The 27,466-nt window shown below is 40.9% G+C and overlaps 1 protein-coding gene across 1 annotated transcript in view; it reads right to left on the minus strand.

The window, feature by feature from the left end:
- Window positions 1-515: 515 nt before the first annotated feature.
- The window catches only part of uvrag (UV radiation resistance associated gene), a 119,497-nt gene continuing 92,546 nt past the window's right edge, over window positions 516-27,466 (minus strand). The window contains exons 14-15 of the mRNA XM_042498843.1: window positions 15,633-15,724; window positions 516-4,004 (exon numbers count right to left, since the gene is read on the minus strand). Coding sequence (XP_042354777.1) covers window positions 3,185-4,004; window positions 15,633-15,724 — 912 coding nt within the window. The 3' untranslated portion in view covers window positions 516-3,184. The remainder of the gene's footprint in view (window positions 4,005-15,632; window positions 15,725-27,466) is intronic.

Raw genomic sequence — 27,466 nt, forward strand, 5'->3', positions numbered from 1 at the left:
TGCTTAGTGTTGAAGAGATCAGCGTTGAGAAGTCGGTCTTCTGTTACCTTCTGCTCGGTGAGAGAAAATAGTTCCTGCATGAAACTGCTCATAAGAAGGTCTGTGGGTTATCGTGAATAACCAGGTCATGATACCTGGAAAGAGACATTGCACTGTATCCGTGTCTTTTGAAACATCCATGCTTCAACCTTTTGAACCGTGAGCACTTTGGTATAATTTATTTATTTGTTTATTTTCAAAAACATTGGAAAAAAGGCAATAAATAACTTGGTAAGAAATGTTCCACAATTTTTTTTTTACAATTTTTTACAAAATTCTGATTTTTTAAATTTATTTGTTGGTGTTTTTTTGACTTTCTTTGGTGTGTGCTTTTTCTACTTGTTTTCTTGTACTTTCTTTTGCCAATCTTTTGCCATGTTTTTGAAAGAAATCAGGTAAATTTGCCCAGGATTCAAATGGTTAAACACACAGATAAAAATGTAGGCAGAGCACTTTTAAAGGGGGGCGACATACATACATTGCCATTGGACTGCAAGTCTTTAATAACAAAAAGAAACCCCTCCATACAAAAGTATCTGTACATGGTCACTTACTGAACTGTATAGCATTTTATGGAAATGATCATACATGGTTCGTCTTTTAGTTTTAAATACAGTATGTCTCAACAGTCAGCAACCACAGTACTGGATCTGAAACACAAAGTGGACTGCCGGTGGAGAGTCCATCTGCGTCACGGCGGCCGATGCGAAGCAGCTGTCCACGATCGGACCCAGACACTGGTTACATCAGTCTAGCATTTAACAATATTAATGAGCGACATCCCATGTGAGTGGGGAACATAAAATTCCTTTGAAACAAAGCACACACAATTGTTGAGAGACATAAATAATTGAATACCAGTGCAAGAAAGCATTCAGAACATGGAGACAAAAATCACACACGACGGGATTGCTATCGACACCTACAGTAGAGCCTGAGTGAGACATTTCAACCGAACACAGACACAGAATTTAATTTTTGGTCTACTGAATATGAGAATCAGTGGACGTAACATTAACATCGATGTTAATATTGATGGGGTACGTTAAAAATTTAAAAATAAAAGAGGAAAAAATAGAGGACATGGAGATGGACAGAAAAACAATTGCACCGTATCCCTGCCATGTGCTGTAAGCTCCAAACTGCCACCTGATCCGAATCTAAAAGACCTGAAGGAGAAGCTCGACTCCGCGTGGGTCGAGCTGTCGTCGGGGGAGACGGGGGATGCCGTGTGTCACACAGATAAGGGAGCCTCCGATTGGGCTACTGGTTCCTGCTCCCACCTCGCTCTGCGGCGGCAACATCCTGCCGTGTCCAAAGGTCATTGGCGGAATGACGTCAAACCGAACTGTGACTGCGGTTGCATGCTGATGTGAAGCTCCGAAACACTTGCATACACGTCACTTTCTCCCTCCCGCGCACACCCACCATCATGCACCCTGAATGAAGGCGCGGGAAGCGTTTGCTTGTACAGTCAGAGGTGTAAAGTACTGGGACAGCAGGCTTAGCGACAGAAGTCTGATGAAACTTTTAGTTGCAAAAATTCTCAATTTGTGTGTCTATCATTAAATGTCCAAAAAAAATAATAAAATAAAGTGGCAAACGGCAGCGTTTCTTGGTAATGTGGAACTTGATGTGCAGTGATAAGTTACTTATGACCTACTACAAGTGTGTGGTCGAGCATTTTTCTGCATAAACTCTGCCCTCCCCCTGGTTTTTTTCTCATTTCCTTCCTTGTTTTTTGTGGGCGTGTGACCTCACAGTGCTCAGGTGAGGTTGGGACTTTATACAAAGGTAGCAATCAGGTGCCAGATCCATTTTGGAATACTTACATTAAATTATTATAGAGAACTCGCAAAAAAACAATATCTAACGAAAGAATGGAGACGAAAATGAATTATTGGACAACCAGGTTTCACTAAGCCTATCAATCCATGAATGCAAATTAATAGAAGAAAAGTCAGAAAGCTTTCTGTTGCTGCTGGTTAGATGCAGCGCTGAAGGACTGCCTCCGGAGCCGCTCTTCTCCCGCTCAGTGCAACATCTGACCTGTTAGCACGCGCTAACAGAGCAGCAGCAGCTAACATCCAACACCGAGCCTTTAAAGGTCCAAACAAACTCACACTGAAACTGAATGAGCTCGGCTTTGTTGAAAAACCCATCAATAAACGTTAGGTAACATTAGCCGTGCGATGTTAACAATTAGCCTTGTCATTTTTTGTGTGTGTCCGCAGCGGTAGTCTCATGATAAATAGATTGACAACGAGGCAAAGAGGCCCTGAACAATAGACCGCACGCAGCTCTTCAATGAAATAAGATTTCACACATTTTAGATATTAAGAAAAAAAGTCATGTTCAGTTGTGAGAGGCTGGGTGGATATTACTCCAGATGTTGAACGGATTCTGACGTCCATATTAGGGTTGCAACATTGTAAGCTGATTATTGGTTAAATTAACAATCGATTTATCATTATTTGAAAAAAAAAATTAAAACTGCTGATTTCAAACCATTGCAAATGTATTTTTTCCTTAATCAAAGCTAACAAAAACATATTGCATATACTCTGATGGCACTGCATCATCTAGCTACTATTCGATTACATTTCACGTATTTGATTATATTCAAAACGACTATCATCCTTAGTCCATATCGTGCACTTGAGCACTCGTGCCCATCCGTAATACAGAGACCATGATGCTTTGGACAAGAAGTTTGGGTCTGTTATTGGAGGACCATTTTACACTAATGGTCGCGTTACTGAACAAAACTACAATAAATGCACTAATTCATAAGGACGATTGTTAACACATAAGGCCAAATTACTAAAAATGTTTGATTACGAAAGAATGTTTCTTTGTTTTATCCGTTGTTTAAAAAAATATTACTGTTGGCTTCAAAATAAAAAGTAAAGCTTGCTGTCCCAATACTTGCACTTCTAACTGCTCTCTAACATTTAAACGATTACTATGGAAATGTTTACAATAAGTGCAAATTGGTCGTTATTCCAGAATAGCTCCTATGATCTTTGATGCTGCGATAAGTGAGTGGGGACTCCACCCTTGTCCTCATGTCCCTGCCTTGTGTTCCTCCAAACCCCCCTGTGCAAGTTTCTTCATGCCTCCCTCTCTCCGTACGTCCTCGGCCTCACTTGTCGGAGTTCTTGCGCGGTCTGCGGAAGCTGGACATGTTCTCATTTAGTGCATAGATGCGCCTGGAGAACTCCTCAAAGCCGGCGACGTCCAGCTCTCCCAGTACCTGTTCGTCACACTCCACAGCGACTGCGTGGTCCACGGGGATGCAGCGGTAGTCCTCCATCCGGGCCTCATCTGCTAACCCTAACCCCAACCCGAGGCCTAACCCGGTGGCCTCTGTGCCCATGATCTCCTCCGCTTGCTCCACAGAGCAGCGCAGCTCTGGGACCAGGCTAACCGGCGCCTGTCCTGGCACCAAGGAGCCGTTCATGGCGCCTGTGTGCTGGCTCGCTGGCACTGTTTCCTCACCAGCGTCCTGAACTGACGAAGAGTCGGGTGCAACGGTGCTACTGGGCAGCTGCTCCTCAGTCTCTTCTTCTTTATCTACCGCTGTCTCCCTGTCAGTGCTTCTGCGTCTCTCCACCTCCACCGCTGTCTCCTCCACCTCCTCCTTCTCTTCCTTCTGCTCTGTATTGGACTCTGTAGTCTTGGTCAGGTTGAGTGAGGCCATGCCGGCATCCAGGGAGGAGGACAGGTGTTTGGGTGAAGGCGAAGGTGGAGCCAGGCCAACCGGAGGCTGCTCTTCACCCATGGCTGTGCTGTAACTGGGCGGAGGAGTTGGTTTGTACTTATCGGCCTCCGAGCTCGCCCTTTTTCTCAGGCCTCGGTCCGGGGAGCTGGTGTGGCAGGAGAAGCCTATCTCTGAGGCAGCGGACACACCCAGCTGAGACTTGGTCGGCACGGGGATGGAGCTGGAGACATGGTGTCTGTCGCTGTGAAATCAAAGAGAAAGAACATAAATAAGCAATGACAACTGAACCGCTTCTATGCACCGTTTCATATTTAAGATAAGACTTATATCTACCATTTACTCAAAGACTTCAAGAAATGTTTGAAAATACTTTTTGACGATTACAGTATGACACCCGCTCACATCTAAAGACAATGTGAGTTTAAAGAAACACACAAGATTTTACAAAGACTGAGAATTTTTAATTGTCACGAACTGCAACTAATAAAAAAAAAACAATAAAAAATACTCATAGTTAGGGAGAATTTGTCTTAATATTTATTGCTACATAAAACTTGACTTTTTGCAGATGTTAATGCAAAAGACATTTGATGGCCTTTTTAAAAACATTTCTGAATACTTTGAGCATTCAGAAAAAGCCAGAATAATTCTTAAAATCCTACTTATCATGTCTGAGCATTTTAAGACTGTTGAAAGATTGATTTAAGGCATTTTAAAAGCATTTAAGGCTTTAATTTTAAATTAATGAATTTAATGCATTCTGAGACTTTTTAAGGATTTGCAGGAACTCTGGAAATATTTTAGCAGGATCAGAAATTATCCCAAGAGGAATCTCGTTGTAGTCTTGCAAACTGACCATGCAAGATCCCCAGTCTTTGCAAAAACTGTCTAAACTGTCTTTAGATGTTTGAGAGTGTGACACCGTCATCTATAAAAAGTCTTGTAGTGTATGGTAGGCATTACACCAAACGACCAAGATTGCAGGAGCAAAAACCAGCTGAGGTAAAACTCATGATTTTATTCCAACATTGAAAATTTGAGCTACAACAGTGAAATGGCGTAAAGCTGGCTTTAGTCTGTCTTCGATTTATTAGAGTCAGCAACAATCTCCACAGCCAACTCAAGATCCTGGACGTCCTGAGGGGTCGAATGAGACATCCAGGCTCCTTTTGGACGTGGTTCTCCATTGATCTCATTAGCACCCATCCACCTAACTCCTTTCTCCTGGTCCAGGACAAAGACAGCTGCAGGGTTTGTAAATCACTTCACCTTACAACATTCAGAAAACATTTGTGCGTCCTGTGAGACTCCACGTTCTTCTGACTGGGAGCAGCAGGCGTCCTCCCCAAGTATGTCAGACGTTTTCCTCCATAACAGATAACAGACTCGGGATCTGGAGCCACCTCGCCCGGCCCCAGCGCCGGAGCCATAAATTTACTTAAATGGAGGCCTTGTCGCCTCTTCCGATAGCCGGGGCCAAAATCGCTCGACTACTAAGCGCTCTGCTTAACGTGACCATTCTGCTATGTCAGGAGCTGACGCACTGTAATGTTGGGGTCGGAGGTGAAGCGGGCCTCCCTGTGCTCTCCAGAGATTCACATGTGGTTGTGAGAGAGTCGAGGACAAATCTCTGCTTTTCCAGTTGCAGCCGTAATAGACGTCCTTGTAAATTTTCCCCCGTCGCTTTGCACTTATCAAGGAAGTCGTCTTTGTTACAGTGGCGCTTGACGTGTGCATTTATTGTGTTCTAGCTCGCTGTCTGATGGACGGTTCCACCGCAAACACAAGACAGCTTGTAAAAAGAGGGGGCCTGACCTTGACCCATGCCAGCACCCTGCCGAGGTGGTCCTGACAGGGTTCACAGGAGGGACACTCTGCTGAAGAGACTGGAGAAGCCTGTCTAGTTTTAAGAGAAACTTATCAAACTTCAAAGCGGCTGTGATACAGTAAATGAGAACCATCCACAGTCTGCAGGTACAGTATGTAACCGCTTATGGTAACAACCTGTAAATACCGGATGGATAACATTTAAGCTAATTGGGGGCATGCAGAAGTAAATGTTTGATGGTCAAGGTCAAGGTCGAGGTTGAGAAAATAAAGGTATAGGATAATGACCTGATCCAGAAAGGGTGTTCTTATTTAGTGGGTAGAGCAGGAGATGGACCGTGCTTTACTTGGCAGCGCACGTCCATCAAAACACATCATTTAATCCAACCGGCTTCAGGCTGCCCCCCTAATGAGCGTACGGTTCGTTCTACAGCAAAGTATTTTCAGGCAAAGTGGAAACAATGTGCTCTTTAACACCTAATTTTTGGGGGAGATGAAACGAAAAAGAATGAATGAATGATTTGCCATCTCAAACACGTATCTGTGACTTTCCAAATGAAACCGTCATGGGCTCTTTTGGACGCCGGTCCAAAAAAATTCAAAACCTGATTCGGTGGAAAGGAAGAAAGACAGATGTCATGAGAAGTCAATTATCATTTAAGTAAGTGGAAAATGTGATTCAGACTCTTTGAAACACAATACAGGTTTTGGAAACCGGAGATAACTGGTACTGAGCGAAAAAGTTGAAGTTTCCATGCATCATTTATAAGAAGCTAATAAGTGACTGCTACGTTCCTCAGCTTGACCGAGTGATGTCCTTACGGCAACGGCTGATTAGATGGCTTTGATTTTAATTATTATCAGCCATTTTCTTCCATTCCTCCCTCCAGCTGGCTCTCTGATATAATCCATTCGGGCTGATTTTCGCTGGCCATCTACGCCACAAGCAAATGTATTATTGACACTGGCATAAAATCACATGGTCATCACACCAAGTCTTTGGTATAATGAGGAATTTTCTATTTGGACCGTGTTATTTTGTTCCACTCATTTTTTTAAAATGTTTGGCCTACATTTGTCCTATTATTTGTGTCAAATTGTGCAGCGGTGTGTGAGTAACAGAGGAGGCTGGGTGTGTCGGTGAGGACTTCAGCCAAGCAAACCTCTGGGTAGTCATAACATTTTTTCTTGAAACATTTTAACTGTTATATCGATGACATGTTTTTTAATGTGGGCAATTAGGCTACACATGTACGGCCACTGTGAGCATGTGTGCTGGTGAAGGTTACCGGGAAGACAGAGCTGCTGAAACACACTTCCTAAAGATGTTTGGAAATGCTGGAGCTCGTACAGGCCAAATACTTGCACATTGCATGAGCTAACTGTCTCTTGTTGACATTCTCGGTGCAATGCGTGAGATTTTTCTTATTCCCAATAAACATTTACTGTGTTCCCATTCTGAAATTTCCGTCTTGCATGAATCATTCTTACAAGTGGTCCTGAAACTGCTTTTTGAAAAGAAGTGGAGTGAAATTCTAGAGGTGGCAATGTCAGTGAGACGGTCCAACACTTTGGTCCAAATGGAAATGTCTCAACAACTCTGGATTGATTACCATTACTCATGGTCATCACAGGACGAATCCTAAAGATTTTTTATAACCTCCTGATTTTCCTTTAGTGCCATCATGAGGTTAACATGTGACATTAACGTGTCCCTCAGGCTGAATCCGACTTCTTTGGTGGTGTCCTGATTTTTCTCTCTAGTGCCACCAACAGGTCAAAGTTTTCACTTTTTCAGTTACACCTCCATGTCTAGATGTTTTGGCAAAATATTTGGTACAGATGTTTATGGTTCAAGAGGATGAATTCCAAAGACTTTAAACCTCTAAGTTTTCCTCGTCTGCCATCATAATGTTTACGTCTGTGATTTTAGGTGATATTCATGTCTCCCTGAGGATAAATCATGATGACTTTCGTAATCCCACTACTGTTAATCTCGCGCCATTATCAGTAAAAATTCAATGTGTCCTATACTTTTGATTTACTGTTTGCAGAATGAATTATATTACCATTAGCTGTACATAATTACACGCTAAACTACGACGGTAAACATGGAACACATTATACTTTTTTAGCTTGTTAGTAGTGATATCATAGGCATATTTTTAAACTCAATTTTAAATCATTTTAGATAATCTTTCTCTCTTTGCAGCTATTGTCTGCACTTATACTATTTTGAAATGTGATTACTTTTTTAAAAATTTCAAATCATTTAGTGATTAATTCTACCCTGTATATCTTTTCTCTTTACTATTTTATTGTATATCTGTATAACTTATTACGTTTTACATTTTATTAAGCACTCTGAATTGCCCTGTTGAATGAAATTTGCTATAGAAATAAAGTTACCTTTCCTGCCTTGCTTTGTCATTTAAGTATGCTAAACTCAGCATTTAACTCAAAGCACCACTCACAGTGCTGCTTGTAGGGCTGTGGGCTCTTAGTTAAAAAAAATAGAAATCTAATATTCACTCCTGATATGTTGCCAGGCATCCCTGAGTCATGACACGTACATTAATTGATGTGCATTGGGTTAAACGACGCGGTCCACTAGTAGTTGTTATTGTGCATGTAATGATGTTATTGGGCACGTCTTCAGCATTCCTCATCTCATAAGTATGTTTGCTTTGACGTTTTAGACTTTCTGCTGCAATCGCTTGAGCTTTAGGGAATACTGCTTTCAATTACTACTGATACCTCAATTACAATAACTGTATCAATAACAAAAACAATGAAAAAGGTTAAAATATCCTACATACTGGGGTAAATTGCCCCCCTTAACTGTAAAAAAAGGATGGGACTTTACAAAAGACGGCTCAGATTTCAAAGCTTCTGTGCAGTTTGGACTTTGTCTAAGGCTTCATGACAAGCTAAGTGAATTCACGGCAGCAGCTCGATAAACCATACTGATGGGAAAACAGCCTGTTGCTCATCCCTAATGTAGCATTCACAGCTGTATAGTGATAGATTCCCTTTACCGGTAGCTACCACCTACACTAAGTCTATAAGTGCCACTGATCCTCAATCTGCTGCATCACTCTGACAACAACCTCACTGCACACTGTAAATGCTGCTTCGAGACCTCTGCCTAAATCATCAAGCAGAAAACCTGACATGCCAAGCCAGAAATAGCCTTAACTCCTTTTTGCACGCTCTCTTCCTTTCCACCGCTGATGTCAAACCTGGCATATTTCAGGCGGACTCAGGAATTCAGTAAGCCAGACCTTTCCACTGTCCAATCCCCCCGACAGGCTTCACAACATGCCCCTGCTCATATCCAAATCCTGCTAAGGAGACACAGTTTTGGGCCAAAACCAACAATGGCAGATAAGATTTGGCTGTTTGATGTGGTTTAGGGAAATCCCTATGAAACTAAAAGAGAAAACATTACTATAAATTTGATATGCTCTATGGTGGAAGCTTAAGTTTTCTTTTTTTGCTTTGACAGGGCAGGACTTATTTGACTGTCTGGCCTCTGAAGACAGCGCAGCATGCGCAACACGATCAACAAGCTGACAATATAAACGCCCCATTCTGCTAAATGGTGCATTAGATGCTTTCCATCTTTTATTAAAGGTAATACAACCGTTTTCACAACAAAAACACAACACTGATGTGAAAATGTAAATGCAAATGTAAATATGTGGTTTATAACAATATGACTATTTTAATTCCAATCATAAATCCCCTGTCAGGATATTGGTATCATATAAAACTAAGGAATTCATTGGCACCAACCATCCTATAATATCTTGTCTAGAAGGGGGTTAAATAATGCTCCCCTTTAAAGTAAATGTCCTGGCCATCTCCAGTGAGTCCAAAGTCCAAAACATGGTCAAATTTTGAGGCATAAAATGAGCACAAAATGTTTGGAGTTAACATTGAGAACTAAAATATTGCAAGCACTAAGTCAAGACCAAGTCCTCTTGTGGTCCATTTTATGTCAAGACCATGTCCAAATATGGTTTTGAGTTTTGAGTCAAGAATGAGTCCAAATACTCTTAATTTTGAGTCTAATAATATTTGACTTTTCTTCTTTTTTTTCAAATTTTAGAGGATTTTAAAACTGAATTTCAAAGCTCAAAAGCTATCAAGTTGTAGTAACTTCCTTTAAAAAATGAAACATAAACATGTGGTTGATTAGAATAACGGTCAGAAGACGGAGAAAAATGGTATGGAAATGGCATTATTATTCCCAATGGATAGGGAGGAAGTGGTGCTTGGAGAACCAATGTACCTTAACAGAATATCACATGAACAAGGAAAAATAAAATATCCCTGATTTATCCTTCCAGAGGATCATGCGTTATTATAAATGCAGTAAATCCATAGGGCACCTGTCCGGCTTAATGGACCGTGGAAATGCTTATTTTAGGTGTATAAATTTTAGATTACATCCTTTAATCTCATTGACGAGACTGCAGCTGTCTAAATATCATGTTGTTTTGTGTACATCATGTAACACAGCGGGACTACCGTGCTTTTGCTAACTTTGCGCTCACTGTGGGGTCTTTGGGGAGGTTCGATTCGTGCAGCTGCTGTGTTGAATCTGCCGGCCAGAGTTCTGCCACACCTTACCCCCCCCAACCTCCGTGTACGTAGTTTTGCTTTCAGGCACCGCAGCGGGATTAGGCCCCTGTGAACCTCTGCCAGGCCCTCAGCGGATGTGGAGCGGCAAATGGCAGCATGTTGAATGCGTTTGCTTTGATCTCAGCAGACTGTATAGTTTACAAAGAATTGGTTTCTGGTACTGTCTCTGTCCGCCTCTGGGTAATAGATTCACCATTTTTCCGCTGTTTCTTATCCTTCAGCGAAGTTTAAAAAAAAAAAAAAAAAAAAAAACTATACTGGCCATTTTTCACCAGAGCGGGCCTGTATATGTTATGACATGTTATGATGTGTTTCTGAGACAGTGCTGTTTGGGAATATATAGAGATATGATCAGCAGCTCACCAGGCGAGCATCATTAAGCTCAATGCACAAAAATGACTTTGTAGAACTCTTTTTTTTTTTTCTTTATTGTTGCATACACTAAGATTTTCCTCCATCTTTTTCCATCCGCTCTGTATAAAACGTCCAAGATGAACACGCTATGCTCTCATGGTGTGGGTCTTGGCGCTTTGGGGAAGGCTCTCCCTGCAGACTGGATGCATGCTGAATTAGTTCTATATGGAGGGAGGAACCATTTCCAAATGTGTTCTGGAAACAGCGCCCTTGGTCATATCCTTCATCACATCATCCTTGTTTGGATGCGTGGAAGGAAGAAAGAGGTGGCAAGGAGGGATGGAGGAAGCAGATTAGTCTCTCTCTCACAGTCTATAAGATAATTATCTGCAGCTGCCATGCAGCTTTTTTATACATCCATATTTCATGAGTTGGGTCCCAGCGCTGGAAACTGTATCTGAATGTAGGCTTTTTCAAACAAGGGCGAAAGAAAGACTGGAACTGATATGGACAGTTTGTGAAGAAAAATTTCTGCATTTCCTTCTTATTGCAGGCCATTGCAAAACAGTAACCTCCTCATCCGTGCTGGAGTTAGACCAAAGATGAAATATGCACAGTGCATGGTCGTACAACGAGAGGAGGGCAGATTTACACAATTAACACAAATTTAAACACAACACTTTTGTTTGTGCTCACATTTTTGGCAGGTTTAAGTTAGAAATTTAAGCTTTTATGCCCACCAAAGACTTTTTTCTCTCAAATTTTGGTTTTAACTTTATCAAAATCTGTGTTCGTGAGCACTTCTTGAGGATAATCAATCCACCTGACAGATTTGGCAAATTTCATGTGCTGAGTTCCAGCACTGGAAATTGGATCTGAATGTAGGTTTTTTCAAACAAGGGTGATAGGAAGACTGGAACTGATATGGACAACATGTGAAGAAAAATCAATACATTTCCTTCTTATTACAGGCCATTGCAAAACAGTCACCTCCTCATCCTCACTGGAGGCTTTAAGCTTGGCTGAAGGTGAAATATGCACTGTGCATGGTTTTAAATTAAGAAAAGGGTACAATTTTTTGTAGAACACCTGTTTTGCACCCTTTTTTTTGAAGGTTTAAGTTAAAGATTTAAGGCTTTTTTAAGCACACAAAAGACTTGTTTCTCTAAGATTTTAGTTCAAATCCATGGAAGCGAGCACATCTTTTTTTCCAAGAGAACCCATCGACCTGACAGTCAAGATTCATATCAAACAGCATCATAACTACACTGGTGTCGTTACACAACGCCACAGATGTCGTAAGTTTCAAAGGAACCTGGCATAATGGTTGCAGGAGCGTCCACCAGAGCTGATTTTTTTAAACCCTTTTTAAACTTTTTTCCTTATCAAGACTGATATTATTTTCCTGTCATACCTTTTTAGAATGTAAATTCTGGGATTTTGCAAATAGCTCCGTCCTAATATTTTATTCATAGTATCATGAGGGAGCTACAGTATATCTTGCTTGCCTGTGTGATTATTAAAAACTTGAATAACAAAAACTCTTAAGACACTTTTTTTCTTCCACTGCTTTCTCCTAAAATGTGTTTTCAACAGATGGCTATTTTATCTTGTTTTAACTGATTTTATTTTATGCTTTATTATTTTTTATCTTCTGTTTTTATCATCTTGTTTATTTTCTTCTATCACAAATGTTTTAGGTTCTTTTATGTTCAGCATGTAATGTTGCTCTTTTTTTGCATGAATAGTGCTATATAAATAAAGTTGTTGTTATTATTAGTAGTAGTATTTCAAATACAGGGGCATATTGATAACTCTGTGAATACATCAACGAATAAATAAACAAAATCTGCTTTACCATCCTGTATTGAGAAGTTGCAAGGTAATTAAAAATAGCTTATTAGCAAAAAATAAAGAATCTATTTCTGTAAAGAAGGGATGAAAGCTAAAGCTCACTTATTTACACATTATGCAATATTTGTTTAATATGCAAAAGAATAAAAATGTTCAATCTGCGTTGGGTGTTTGGAACCAGAGGTGACAATATGGGCTGTGGGCTGGTGCTGTGATGAGGGATGGACTGAAGACACTGTCAGCAGACAGCCTGTCACTCAGTGTCCTTAATTATGCACAACTTTGATCCTAAAAAATATATATATATATATATTAATAAATGGATTTTAATGGTTTCTGGCTTTTTTGGAACCAGCCTCAAGGAGTGGCCCATTTAAAAGAACAGCAGTTTATGCACCCTCTGAGTTTGGTCTTTTTTTTCAGCCCCAAATGTTTCTGCTCAAGTTTTGAGGGTGTTTTATGAGTAAGTTTTACAGATTTGTGTGTTGATTTTACTTTTAGTACGAAGCCAGGCAAAACTATGTTAATCAATCTACTTTTAAATTTACTTGTGCGTCAAGAGATGAGATTATTTTACCAATCTTCTAACTCTGTGCAAAAAAAGCAAATATGAATCTTGTGCTACTCCTAAGGTGTGGCTAAATCATCAGTGTAGTAGCAGCGCTCTGTATCGTGTGACAGTGCGACGACGACTGATCTAAATGTTAGTTTTTGAAGCTCAGAGCTGCTCGAGTTGATGAGAAACGCAGTTTCTCGATTCTCAGTCTGAAGACTTCAGAGTCAGGACAGGGCGGCTTTTGTTCCTGTCCCTGTGGTCTCGTTGTCGTACATGGAGTGTGGCTGTGGCATGCCACTGTAGGACTGTTACACTTCCACTTCCACATCTTTAAAAACTTGCATATGTGTACACACACACACACACACACACACACACACACACACTAAACACACACACACACACACAACACACACACACACACACACACACAGCTTCAGGTTAACGGCCCATGCTTTCATCTCAACTACAGTATCTTTGGGCCCTTCCACTTCCCATTAAGGCGAGGAGGAGGTGGAGGCTGATTTCAGAGCTCGGGCTTTTCATGGCTTCTTTCCTATTCAAAACAAAAGATTATTCAATTAATGTGTGTAATACACATTTTCCCCTTTGCTGACCCTGGGAGAGGAGCGGAGATCAAAGACAGCTTTCTCTTTTATAGGGCAGTGGAGCTGAAGTCTGACACAGACCGACTCTCAGGTTTTAGTGAAGGGTTACTCACAGGCCATACGCCTGCAGAGGGAGAGAGGCAGATCTCGAAGCGTCCCACTTTTCTCAGGGATAACGTGGCTGCTGCTGCAAAACTCATCAGATACTGCTCTTTTTTTAAATTTGTGGATGGGTACTGATGATGTGGTACATCATTACAAAGCTGAGGTATGAGGTGGTACTTTTATTTAAAGGCCTTAAGGCCTTTGCACATGAGGGGTCTGTATTTTTTGTGTAACATTTTTTGCACATTTGAAAATAATACAACCTTGGGTTGTGTCAACCATTCTTACGACTTAAAATCTTCAGAACAGGTTTGATTTCCTGTGTGTACTTTTTTCGCACACATTAAAGAATTGAGTTCAATGATTTAGGAAAAATAATAGCCCAGGCTATTTAAGTGAAGTTTTACGGTTTATCTTTTTTACAAGTATCTGATAACCACAATCTGAGGAATAATTACATCATATATATAAAAATCCAGGATCAGTTGGGCTCTTATCCAGAATAAAAAGATAGGAAAAAGGTGCACAGTATCATTTCATAACTCAAATAACTACTTTTGACAGGTTAGATTAATAATTATTGATGGAGGAGGTCTATAGGAGGAGGAAGGAGGAGGAGGAGGAGGATGTAACAGAGGTATGAAGACCGCACACAGCACTTGGAGAGAGATGGAGAGGGAGGACAGCTCAGTTAGCCGCAGCGCCAAATGTGAGACTGTAAGCACTGACTTAAGGGATGCTGTCGGGCGAAGGTAAATTTTATAAACGATATTACGATGTGCTCAAATGAGATCTTGTCAAAAATGTAGTTGTTGGCAAGAAAATTTGAATAAATGCAGTTCGAAGGAGAAATTAGAGGTAGTGTAACCAAGGGCACATCAGTTTTCTTTGTCTACTTGGCACAAAGTGTGTGAAGAATAACAACAAAAAACGTCAGAATTGGCAAAATTGTTATCAGAATTCATACTGACAGAGGCGAGTTAAATCCAAGGACTTTCTGTGTTATTTTGAAAACTTGTACTGTATTGTACTGTAAAACTTGTTCTGACCCAGAATCTGTGCATCTCTAGATTTTGTGTTGTCTGTAAATATCGCAGGTAATTGGACCACGAAAGGGAATATGTTCTGTTTTGATGGCGGTAATGGGGAACATAAAAAAGAAATAGTAATAGAAAAATTATAGATTGGTGAAAAAGTATTTTACAGGATAAATGATCATTGTATCCGATTGAAGCAAACTTGCTGTAAATACCAGGGTTCCTTTTTAAAAAAAAAACTTTTCCATGACTTTTCAATGACCCATTATACTTCATTTCTTGCCCTACTTGCCATGCATTTTTTTAAAAACTCTATTAAACATAATTTAGCTAACAATACATGGTGAGAGAGACATGCACACAGCAAGAAAATGAAAATGAAATGAAAAATATGCTGTTTATGTTATTCCCAGCCATCCTTGCTGCCTCCATGACATGTCCCTGGATGAGTGAAAATGTATGTATGTATGTTACGTTACGAGAAAGGTTATCTTCGGAAGATTACAGAAGAATTTATTGACAAATTGCATAACTTTTCAAAACTTTAAAAAAAATTATTTTTACTTCTTCCTTTAATATCTTGCTTTTTATCACCAGCTGTCTTTTTGATTGTCTAATATTGTTTTGTTGCATTTTTTATTGTGAAGCACTTTGAGCCTGCATTCCTTGTATAAAAAGTAATCTATAAATATAAGTTTAGTATTTTTATTATTAATAATAATAATAATAATAATAATAATAATAATAATTCCACTACTATTTTCAGACCTGGAAAATGTGATTGTGAACTTTTCCAGGTTTCCCATGACTGTGGGAACTCTGAAATGTAGATATGTCATCTGGTTTGACCTCTGAAGAAATATTAGAGTGATTCTCACCATCGGACCAGCAGGCCATGCTCCAGGAAGTTCTTCAGGTTGGGTAGTGTCTGCTGCAGGTCCGGGGTGGTCAGGCCATGTTGATATCTCAGCTGCAAGAAAAGGGAACACATACTGTATCATTAACCTCAAACAACCTACCACATCGTACATCCTGCAACCCTACATATAGCGTGCGGCGAGCTCGCACTGCTGCGGATCACTTAGAGCCGTATTCACACTCTCCATGTTTGGATGTCGTCCGGAGAAGAAAGAAATACCACCTACAGGAAAGGTCTGAAGTCTGCATTCTTTCACCGTGACACATTTTCTACTCTCCCCATCAGACCATTACTCATCTGGACACACAATGGGCATCCTTCCCTGATAACAGGCGTGTGCGCTAATATGTAAGGTGTGTGGAAAGACAGGGGGATGAGATGCGGGTGGCAAGAAAAACCAAACTCTCTGTTAAAACATCTGGACGAAATGGGGCTAAGAGAGCACATCAGAAACACCATTACATTCTTCCATGATCTCTCGCTCTCCTTTCAGTAGACCCACTTCTAAATTTGGCCTTGAATGTTCCCTCCCTTGAACCACAGCGCTTTATTTTATGGTGATAGAATCAAATCCAGTGAAATAAAATCAACAAGGCCACCTTGAAACTCCAGCGCCGGGGCCAGAAATATCTCTTCTAACAGTTGAGCGATGTCATGGCGAGCCAACTCTTGTCCGGGAGAGTTTATTTAACCTATATTACCGAACAGCAGAGGAGCATCATGCCGCACGTCCGGCGTATATCTCTGAGGCCCCTCTGTCACACACACTGCCTGCACCAGCTGACATCTGTTTTGTTTCCACCCAGGTGCCACGGCAACCACTCTGCTTTTCACACACACACACACACACACACACACACACACACACACACACACACACACACACACACACACACACACTCTTCTGGTAAGGATATGCAGTGCACATGACTCTGACACATCACACACCCGGGATAACTGCTTCTTCCTACATGAGCGCATGATGGACGAGTGACATGATAATAAATGAATAACGGAGGAATAAATCTTTGAGCCCGAGCGGGCAAAGGTCACATTTCTTGGTTCTTTGTTTAACAGTTTAGCTGCAGACAAATGGTTTTTAGGGTATAAGCAGCCCCCAAGTCACATCAATACCTGTTTCATTGAGAACCCTTCAGTGTACAAGCTTAACCCTGTTTGATTTTATGCAAATCGGCCAAACTGGCATTTGTTATTACGGCACCTTCTGCAACTTAAAAAGTAGTCTGCAAAAGCTACCTATGTCCAAGGCAACACAGCTCTGTATTTGAATATGAAGTGTTGGAGGAAGTATTCAGATCTTCCAATTAACCCTTTAAAACCTGTTTAAACCTACAGAGTTAAATGATAACAAAGGGAAATTTTTATCAGGTTTAGGAACATTTTTTTAAATTACATAAATGTTGGAAGAAGGTGCATATAACATGTTTGGGTAGGAACACTTATATATTTATTTTACTTTCTTCAATTAATGTCACTCAAACGGACACTTTATTTAGTATGTAACCAATGATATACGTTATGTTATGTTTATGTATCTAAATATGGTCACTACTGGCCCTTAAAAACTAAGAAAGCGACAGCCAAAATTATTTGTACAGTCTGTGGATACAATGCGATAGTTGGACGCTAGCTTGTTGTTAGGACAGGGTGTCATTCTGGGAGCAGCTGCTGAGCCCAATGTGACACCTAGTGGCAAATTTCGGTACATCAGTGTGGTCCAGTGATTGACCGCATATCAAACCGGTTTGAAATTCTTTACAGCGGCTCATATATAACCACACAGAGTAGCTCTTGTAAAGCTTGATTAATGGCAGGATTGGTGACACAGGAGAAGTACGCACTGGCCACATGTGCATGTGTGTCAAATTTCTACATAAAATGGCCAAATCCCTTTCTGTCTGAACAGCTGCCAGAATAATGTGTCAACTGTGTGGTATGAACGGTATGGTATGTGTGTGACATGCACCAGAGTCTTCACATGTCTGTGATCAATGTTCCAGTGTGTTTGCACATGTTGTGTGCGTTCTGGCCTCAAAAGGTCCGTGTGTGTTAGGGGGAGTCACAGAAACAACAGTCATGACAGTATCAGAGGATGACTTTATCAAAAGAGGCTCAGATTGAGGGGTGACACCTCGAGAGCCCAGATGGTGATGGAGCGGTCAGAAACCGAGCAGAACAACACAGAGATCCATTCATGGCTCAGAGTAAACCTCAGGGTCTGACCAAATGACGGCGCGGTGCTGTCCACAGGGCTAGCTGAACGGAATTGGGTTTAAAGCAGTAGGCCAAGATCAATAACACCACCAGTTTAGAAACAGAAAGAGCATAGCAGCGTCGAGCAGGGGGGGCTTGCTTTTTCTGTGGCCACATGCTAAAAAAAGTTCCGGATCTCGAGGAAATCTCAAGGTTACGGTCTAGAAAGCACGAATCAAAAATCGTGAATCAGATATGAGCAAAGTATAAATATTATGGCCTCAGCAGAGGTAAACAGGGTTTGTCGGATATACTGTATGCGCTCTTTGATTCTCGGTCAGGAGGCGTAACAAAATGCTATCTATAAATTCCATTACTTGGCCTGAGCTCTGAAGTGTGTGTAATAACCACACTGCGTGTCTGACAGGAGCCCTATGTCAAATTACACGCCTGTATGTCTGAGAGTGTGCGGGAGAGAGAGAGCATGAGTGTGCATTTGTATACGTGCCTCCTATTGTTTTCCTAATGCTGGGAGATTTTGCCGAGCGTGCAGCGTACAGAAACTGGATATGGGTGAAGACAGGAGAGTGATGGGTGACATCACTGGGCTGCTCCGAGCACACTTCATTACTACTGTGCTCGCTGTTCGGGATTAAAAAATAGGAGGGTGTTACCTGCCGGTCCAAGATTCTTCTCAATATATGCCTCCGACAAGCCAAAGCAGAAGAATCTGAAACTCTACCTGCACGCATGTTCACTCAAGCGTTTGCCAAATCTCTGCCACTGGGCACCAACAACACTCAGGCTAAGTGTCTGGTTGGCAGCGGTGCAGGGCAGCCAGCACGGGGTGACTGCTGCTTCACACTGTCTTTGTAATGAGATGTGTTAAACACATTCAGACAGTTTGAAGAGTGAATGCTGCAGCCCTACAGCTGACCCAGCGCTCCTCCAGCCAGACTCTATCAATATTCATAAACTGGTCTGGCCCTCCCTGGTGGAAGCTGCATTAAGTTTCTTCTCAGAGTGCACTCTATGTGTATATATGTGTGTTGCTCATGGCCTTTGTCCTGGGAAGGCATATATCCTGGACGCTGGCTGTCGAAATGTGCAAACATCAACCCCTCCCTTCTTTCCTCTCACTTTAGACAAGCAGAAAAACATTAGTGACCTGGCTGTGTCATCTACAACACCATATGAGGGCCATTGTAGATTAAAAAATAAAAATAAGTACAGAGCTGGGAACAGAGGGGTGTAACATGCAGAGAAAAAACCCTGAATTTCATAAATTTGAATGGTAAATTTGCATAATATTGTCTTAGATTAAAGGGGTACTCCACATGAAAGAATCTCAAATATTCTTTGAGAATAAAGTGGTAAATTTCTGTGAAAAAAATGGGATGCTTGAGAAAGGTGAATTCACAAGAAGACTTTAATATCTATTGAGATTTAAGTGGTTAATAATGTAAAAAAAAAAGGATTTTCTCTGAGATAAAAGTGGTAAATTAAAAGGGCAAATATCTGATACTCTCTTAGATCAAAGTGGCAGTAAATTCTTTTTTTTCCTCATGAATTTACTATTTTATTTACTTTTATTGCATGTTTATTTTACCTACAGTGGCCATGAAATAGAGTTGTATTCCACTGGGGGAAAAGAAAAGGTTGTAAACGAGGGGGAAATGTATGAGGCAGCTTAACGACATGAAGCTGGGTGTCATTTCCAGTTGTCGGCGCCATGAAGACTTCGACTGTAGGATGGAAACAAACAGCTGAAGAGTAAAGTTTAGATTCTGGTCTGTAAACCCAAACTGGTCTTTGGGTGCATGCTGTAACCGATATGAGGCAATGTGTTGTCATCAAGGTGAGTAAAAAACACTGCAGCTTGATTTCTGTTACACACGACAGGAATGAAAATTTCTGAGTCCACAAGCCAGTGAAATGAGTATCTTGGAGAAATTTTTATACAAACACGGCAACGAGAAACAACCTCTGAGTGTTCCTATGTCAACAGCTCCAGACCAGATCATACAAATTGCTCAGAATCAGTCCACTTGAGACAGCTTGTCATTTCTAGTTTCCCTTTCATACATCATCGTGATGAATGCCGGTGGAGTCTTTTGCGTGCTTGTGCCGGTGTGTACGGAGGAGTGCCTTCGAGCTGCTGGCCACGGGGTTCTTTTGTAATGGAGCTAACCAGATCGTGGTGAGAAATTCCCAGGGCCCATTGAAGACGGCTGAAAGGCGAGAGGAGCTGGCGGGAGGGAGGGGGGTCTTTCACACGATGACATAGTGAAACAGATCCGGCCAGGTCTCCCCGCTGCTGCTCACACCTTTGTGTCTGGACACTCCCTTCCCTGTTTAGCTATTCGAAAAAATCCCACTGAGGGCTGTGGGGACTCCGCAGAGCGTGCAGTGGGTAATCAGTGGGCATGACTCAAACGGCAACAACCGGGACGGAAAAATGAAGCCGACGCTGAAGTCCAAAAGCTGCAGTTCCTCTTATGATCACTTGAGGCTGGCTCCAAAGTGAGTCAATCCCCACAAAACAGGAATACTCAACTTGTTTTGTTTGGGGGCCACTTTTGCAAAATGACCGGAGGCCAAAGGCCAATGACAGCAGCCCCAGACATGTCTCTAGAATTCTAGGACATTTCTTAGATTTTAAGACATTCCTAGGATTTTAAGACATTTCTCAGATTTTGAGAAATGCCAAGGAATGTAGGATGTTTCTAGGTTTTTAGGATATTTGTCGGATTTTGGAACATTTATGGAACATTAGGACATTTCTAGAATTTAGGAAATTTCTTAGGACATTTCTCGGAGACCTGGATGTTATTAGGGTTTTAGGACGTTTCAGACGATTTCAGGACATTTCCAGAATTTTAGGACATTTCTACTATTTTAAGACATTTCAAGGATTTTCAGACATTAGGGGCTTAGCAAGGACCTCTGTTGGGGGGGCACAGGGGAACCTTCACTGGCACTTTTTTGATAAACAAGCTCTTAGACATTTCAAGGATTTTAGAACATTTCTAGGATTGTAGGACCTTTCTAGGATTTTGGGATATTTCGACGATTTTATGACATTTCTAAGATTTTAGAACATTAGGGGCTTAGCGAGGACCTATCACAGGGGATGCTTTTTTTAGGCTGTTTATGCTCTCTGGCACCTTACATATACTAACAAGTACAAAATCATTTCCCAGTGTGAATCATTTTATTTTCATTATGAATTAGAAAATGATTGAGGGGGGCCCAGCACTGTATCGGGGGGCCTGATTTGGCCCACGGACCATAAGTTGAGTACCACTGCCATACAGCAGAAATAAAAATGTTTACAGTCTGGCACAAAAAAAACAGTTTTGATCCCTATTGCTAATTTGAGCTATGACAGCTGCAACTAGGGTGATTATTTAAAGAACGCATCCGTTTTCACTTTAGAAAGGCTTAAAGTTAAGCATAATTAAGGGCACGGCTGCTCTCAGTCAGCTCCACCCTCTCGTCCAAACATCGTCACTTCTGGCTCTAAAATTCCCGAATAGCAACAACCAAAATGCCAAACTGAAAAGTGAGTACACAAACCAACAGGTGACGTCACAGTGGCTACATGGATTATTTTTATACAGTCTATGGTGTGACTGCAAGAGCTGGTCAGAGTCTGTGTGAGAGTTTAGAGGACGAGTGCAACTGACCCATTACATCTGAGAATTCGGGGACTCATCCTCATCCATCTCAAAGATAAAGTAACAGCCAAAAGAATGCAGCAGTGTATACAATCCCAGCCTGCCAATCCACTGGAGCCACGACCACACATAAACACACTCAAACTGACTAGAGCCGGCGGGAACCAGTCAGTGTACAGTACATGCCACCCATCATTTGGTGAAACCTGCTTGTTTGCCCTGAGCTCTGTACAGAGGCTAAACAAACACAGCCTGGCTTATGCCACGTATTACTGTTTCCCTGGGTTTGTCAGTCCTAATCACCCTCACATCAGACCGCGAATGTGGGCGGGCTACGGAGAATTTTTGAGGTTGATTGCTGATGATGTGGCGTGGGAGGGTGGCCCAGGTAACAAAGCACGCCTCCCCCTTCCCCGCCTTTTATGCTGTGAGATCACTGTCGGAGCCACAGACATCCGAAAAGTTCAACTGGTGCGTGCTATTAGGAATCGTCTGACAAGCGGCCTTCCATCGTCACTGGAGATGGGCAGCGGAGGAAATGTGGGACGCAGGATATTTTCATCAAGAGCGTTGCGTTTCGTGTGTCAGGAGGTTAAAAAGTTTCCAAATCAAACTCTGGAGTATCCTGTGCATGTCTGACCTGCATCATGGACAATTACCCCGTGATTTATAATCAGCAGGCTTTTGTCCACTGGGGTAAAAATAGAAATGGTTATTTTACAGAGTACATAGGTTTTACATACTCCCCCGGGAAGATAATCAGGCAGCTCATTAGGTCTTATGACAGCCTGTTACAGAGGGGCTAACCAGGTGTTCCTCCCTCCAGCATCCCTCTGGTCAAACTGTGGACCGGATACTTCAGCTGAGACCGTGAGGTCCACGCACACATTAGTCTCCATACATTCACCTCGTATGTAGAGAGCCGGAGCTTTGGGAGATAACCTGCCACCGACAATAATTCAGAGCTCTGCCTCTCCTGGTTAAGATGACTGATTCACTAACAGCTTACATACCGGTGAATAAAAATAATAAGCTGTAAAAACAAATATTATAAGGGCTGAATGACACCATGACGTAATAAATATCCTGCTACAAATCATGAACATTAGTGAGGACCAATTTGTTACCGTTTACCGCTTCTGCCAGGAAATATAAAGTCTGCAAGTTGGGCTGTTAATTATTAAACCGAAGCTGAGAGTGTTTCAGTGACCTGGACGCCAAACAGAGTGAGACTGCACAATCAACTGACTGCAACAATAACTTATTGATAATTTAAATAGCTGGCAGCAAATTCAATTATCGATTAGTTAGGTCTTTGTCAGGGATACTCAACTTGCTTTGCTTGGAGGCCAATTTTGAAAAAGGACAGGAGGTCAGTTGCAGCAACCCCATTCATGTTTCATGATTTTAGGACATTTCTAGGGTTTTAGGATGTTGCTGGTGTTTAAGGACATTTCTTGGATTTTAGGATGATTCTGGGATTTTAGGACAGTTCTTTGATTTAAATAAATTTCAAGGATTTTGCATGTTTTATCTGGACGTGTGGGTGATCCTCCACTGCCACTTTTTTTTGGTAAACAAACTTTGTGATGCTGTTTTATGCACTCAGAGTGAATCACTTTTTTTTTTTTGTGAATTTGAAAATGGTTGGGGGCCCCCAGCAATCTTTCTGTATGCTGCAAATAATACATTTTTGCCTTTTTGATTAAGTGCAGTAATAATCAACAGATTAATTAATTGTTAATACAGCTGTTAGTCACAACCCTTGTAACTAGTCTGTGAAAGTTAAACCATGCACAACGTTTTGTAGTTAAAACAGGACTGCTGCATCTTACTTTTAAACTCTGACACATTTTTCTAATGAGTTCATGAAATAGTGAAAACTGTGTTAGATTTTAATGCACCATGCTAAAGGCTAATGCTGAATTCACCTCTGTGGGTACTGATATGGGTGGTAGTGTATATGGAGCATTACTCAGAGATTTTATATACCTAATTTAAGTGAGACAAGCAATAAAATGGTCAATAACCAACAGTTTCTTGGCTGGTGAGAGCAGCTTTTGGGCATCTATGGTGTCCTATGGAGCTGCTGAAAACCACATCCCCCACACAAAGTTCATGTTTTTTTCATGATTAGCTGAAGGAGCTATTAACTCCGGCCAAGAATTTGCCCGCAGATGATTCCTTCACACTCGGCTGCAAGCGCCAACGTTCCTCATGGGCAGCAGGTGAAGTTTTACTCTTCCCATTACAGCGGTCATTAAATTTGTGTACGCATGTTCCTGTTTTAATCGTCTCGTTATGTCTCTTTGTTTTTCGTACAACAGTCTCACACAGTGGCACATCGATCCAATTATCGTAAGTTGTTGTTTACAGCTCTGTGAGCCACACGTAAGCTCGGGGTCCTTTTAACTCTTTGCCAACAAATCTGCCAACATTTCGAAGTCCAGCTTTGGGGAAATAAACAACTTATTCACCTCAGTGTGCTGATATGATTAGTTAGAACGTACATTAGAACATTGTATTCACATAAACAGAGATTTTCTGTCAGATCTGTTGTTTTGACGTTTCAATAAACAGTTTGACTCGTCCAGAAGACTCACAGCGCAGCAATGGCGTTATCTTTCGTGGCCAAGCTGTAAAGCCAGACCTCACAAGTTTTTGTATTATACAGTATATTTACTTTAAACCAAAACTGACAATATAACAAAACTATGCTTGACTCTGAACATGGGAAGAAAACTATATTTTGATTTCTCAGCCTGCACTTGAAATAGAAAGTGAAAACTACGTGGTTACTAGCTGCTCTTGAACATCTCACTTGAACTGTACTTTGCCCTTTGCATTGTTTGTAGCTACGAGCGATGGCCAAAAAAAAGAAAGAAAAAAAGATATGTGTGAAATTTATCCACAGATTCTACATTCAACCTGGAACACGCTACAGCAGGATCTGAAACTGTCCAACTTGATCCTACAAGGGGATTTTGAAGTTATTTTAAGGGCACTGGAAAAAGCATCTTTGGAAACATGTTCCACACACTGTTCCCTTTTTTTTAAAAATCTGCTTTCACTTAGCACTTTCACTTAAATGTTGGGTGTCCGGTATTGATACATCTGTCCGTCTGTAACTAACTGGTGCTATATTGTGTGTTTTCTGAAATGTTTCTCTCGAGAATCTCAATGAGATTACCTGTATAAATAAAGGTTAAAATTAAAAAAAGATAAATGGTAAAATAATTAAAACAGATACATTACATAATACATTTGAAACAGGGTAACAAGTAATCTGTAACCTTTGTTATGTCAAAAGTAACCTAACTGGCACCAGTCTTATCTTTGGCAGCTGTAACAGAAATGCCAGGAACCAATTTGCACAAACATCCATTTTTAACACAAAGGCTAAAACCTTACATACATACTGAAACATTTATCTCAGCACATGTAGCCAAAGCTGCAATGTTTGGGGGTGATACTCTCACAACTATTAACGTTGTCCATAGTTTTTCTGTATAAAAAGCTCTGTGGAAATATTGTGTAAGCTTGTACTCTCTGGTCCTATCAGCATTCTTTTCGATGTATTTTGCCTTGTGTGTTTTTTTTTTCATCACCACATTATTTGATTTATTTTACACAGGACCCCCCCCCCCGCAAGAGGTCATTTCTAGCTCACTGGTGGATTTGAAATGGTTGATCATGTTTGCTACAGTGTGGCGCTCCAATGTTTCCGCTCATCTGGCTTATCGTGGGCACGTAACGAAACTCGCTCTGTCTGCACAGCCTTCACTCATCCACTAAATAAGTTACAGTGAAATGTTGACCAGCATGCATACAAAACGGCTGAGACGAAGTGGCTGCAGATGGAGTCTGTGACACAAAGTGAAAGAGAGATGTTTTAAAGGAGAGTGAGAATATGTTAATTGTTATTGCTCCTTTCTGTTTTCATTTGATGTGTTTTTAAAGCTTTCCCTTCTTGTTAATCGCTGACCTGCTGTTTTTAGATTTTACATTTACAGATTTGCTTCGGACAACAGAAGGTAAAACCTCACACGGTGCAATTGAGGCTAAAAAACCTCAACAATCATGTGGTGCGGCGCTGAATATGAAATCCAACTTGATTAATCACTGCAGCCTTTCATGTGTCTCAATAAATATACAGAGCGGGGCTGAAAAGTTGTTTGAGTCTGGCTGGAGAGTCATATAATTCACTCACAACAGAAATTCACTTCCCTGAAACTCGGAGCAGTTTTCTGGCCTTGAATACGCGCCACGGTCATCATCATCAGGTCTTTAAGCCAAACTGGGAATCTGGATTCATAAACACCACAGGCGTTTGCTTACCACAGAAATATCTTCCCACATATTCAGCGTGTGAAGAATCATTGCTGTCTCATAGGTATTTCTTTATTTTCCATGCAAAATTTTGATTACAGCTATTGTTTAATTTCTTTCCACTTAGTTACGATAGATTCAGACTTGGCAAAAAATGGCACGCTAAAATGCTGACACATTATAACGACAAGGCAGCGGCTTAATCGTTAGAGGAACGATTGTTCATTCGGCTTCGAAGGTTCCAAAAGGGCCAACAGAAAGAGAAAGGAAGGATCAGCAGGGTATCACATTATTACTTCTTATGTGCGTCGAGTCTATTTTTTTCAAACGTTCAGAGGAAGTAGACATCCAAGACAATTGGCTCCATAGGAACTTTTAAACTAGACACTGAAAAATAAATCGATTTCAAATTAAATACTCCAACATGAAGAATCCACCAGTGAAATTAAATTCCACTGGCAGAACTATGAGTATTTTGTACCGATTGGACAGAAGTCAGATCGAGTCTTTCAAGTCATTATCAGATTTTATGTAAATGTTGACTAGTTGATAAACTGCTCCCGTCAATTCCAGAAATGTGTCAACCCAAGTGATAAAAAATAATATCTGGTGTCAGCCGTCCAGGTTTCTAAAAAGATTAATTACAGCTACATTCACACTAATTCAACAGTCCATCCCGACAAGAAAACAAACACCTGCTCGAATTTGTCGGATGGAATTTAAATTCAAAAAGAAATATTTTTAAATATGAGTTTTAGTGGATGTTGGAAGTACATTTAACAAAAAGAGACAAAGAGCATGTTAAGGTTTTAGCAATCCCAGATCATTTTCCTGCTGAGAAACCCTGAGTGTTTAAAGCAAGTCTAAAAACTTTAAAAGCAACTAGTACTATTTTAATATGGCTATTAATGACTGTATAACAATGGGACACACAGCCGCTTCCTAAAAGACAAGTCAACAACATCTCTGTAGTTGGCTGCATTATAATCAAAACCCCTTCCCCTTTAATGTAGATGGTATCCCCCTAATGTTGACTGTGCGGCTATGGTCTTGGCTAAAATTAAAAGTCCAGTAAAAAGGTGTCATTTGTTTTTGTTTTTTTTCAAGTTTGAGACAGCGTTCTACAGGCCTGAAATTTGGTCAAACTGCTGGTCAGCTAAAAACCTCCAAGTAGGACTGGGCAATACAGCTTGAAAAGAATATTGCAATATTAATAGGCTATATCACAATACGCAATATTAATCGTGATTTTTTAAATCTCCTTAAAATTTCTGTAGACTCCTAAAATACAAACCTATTCAATAAACTGCAGTTACGAGCTAGTAGCTGTTGACGTTCCAACTAACTGCGGGACATCACGAAAGCACATGATTAGAATTAAGTTACAAAGGCTTAGCTCTGCATTCATACAGGGACCAAACACCTGGCTCCTGGGTAAAAGTCTGGGGTTTGTTGGACCAATCCATCACCCCTCCCACCTGCCCTATAGCAACCTTGCAGTTCCTTTTTAATCTTTTTTTTTTTAACATCATTACTGCTGGTGTTTCAACCTGACGGCGTACAATAGCGC

This window comes from Plectropomus leopardus, chromosome 13, assembly GCF_008729295.1.
Source record: "Plectropomus leopardus isolate mb chromosome 13, YSFRI_Pleo_2.0, whole genome shotgun sequence".
In the NCBI taxonomy this organism is placed as follows: domain Eukaryota; kingdom Metazoa; phylum Chordata; class Actinopteri; order Perciformes; family Serranidae; genus Plectropomus; species Plectropomus leopardus.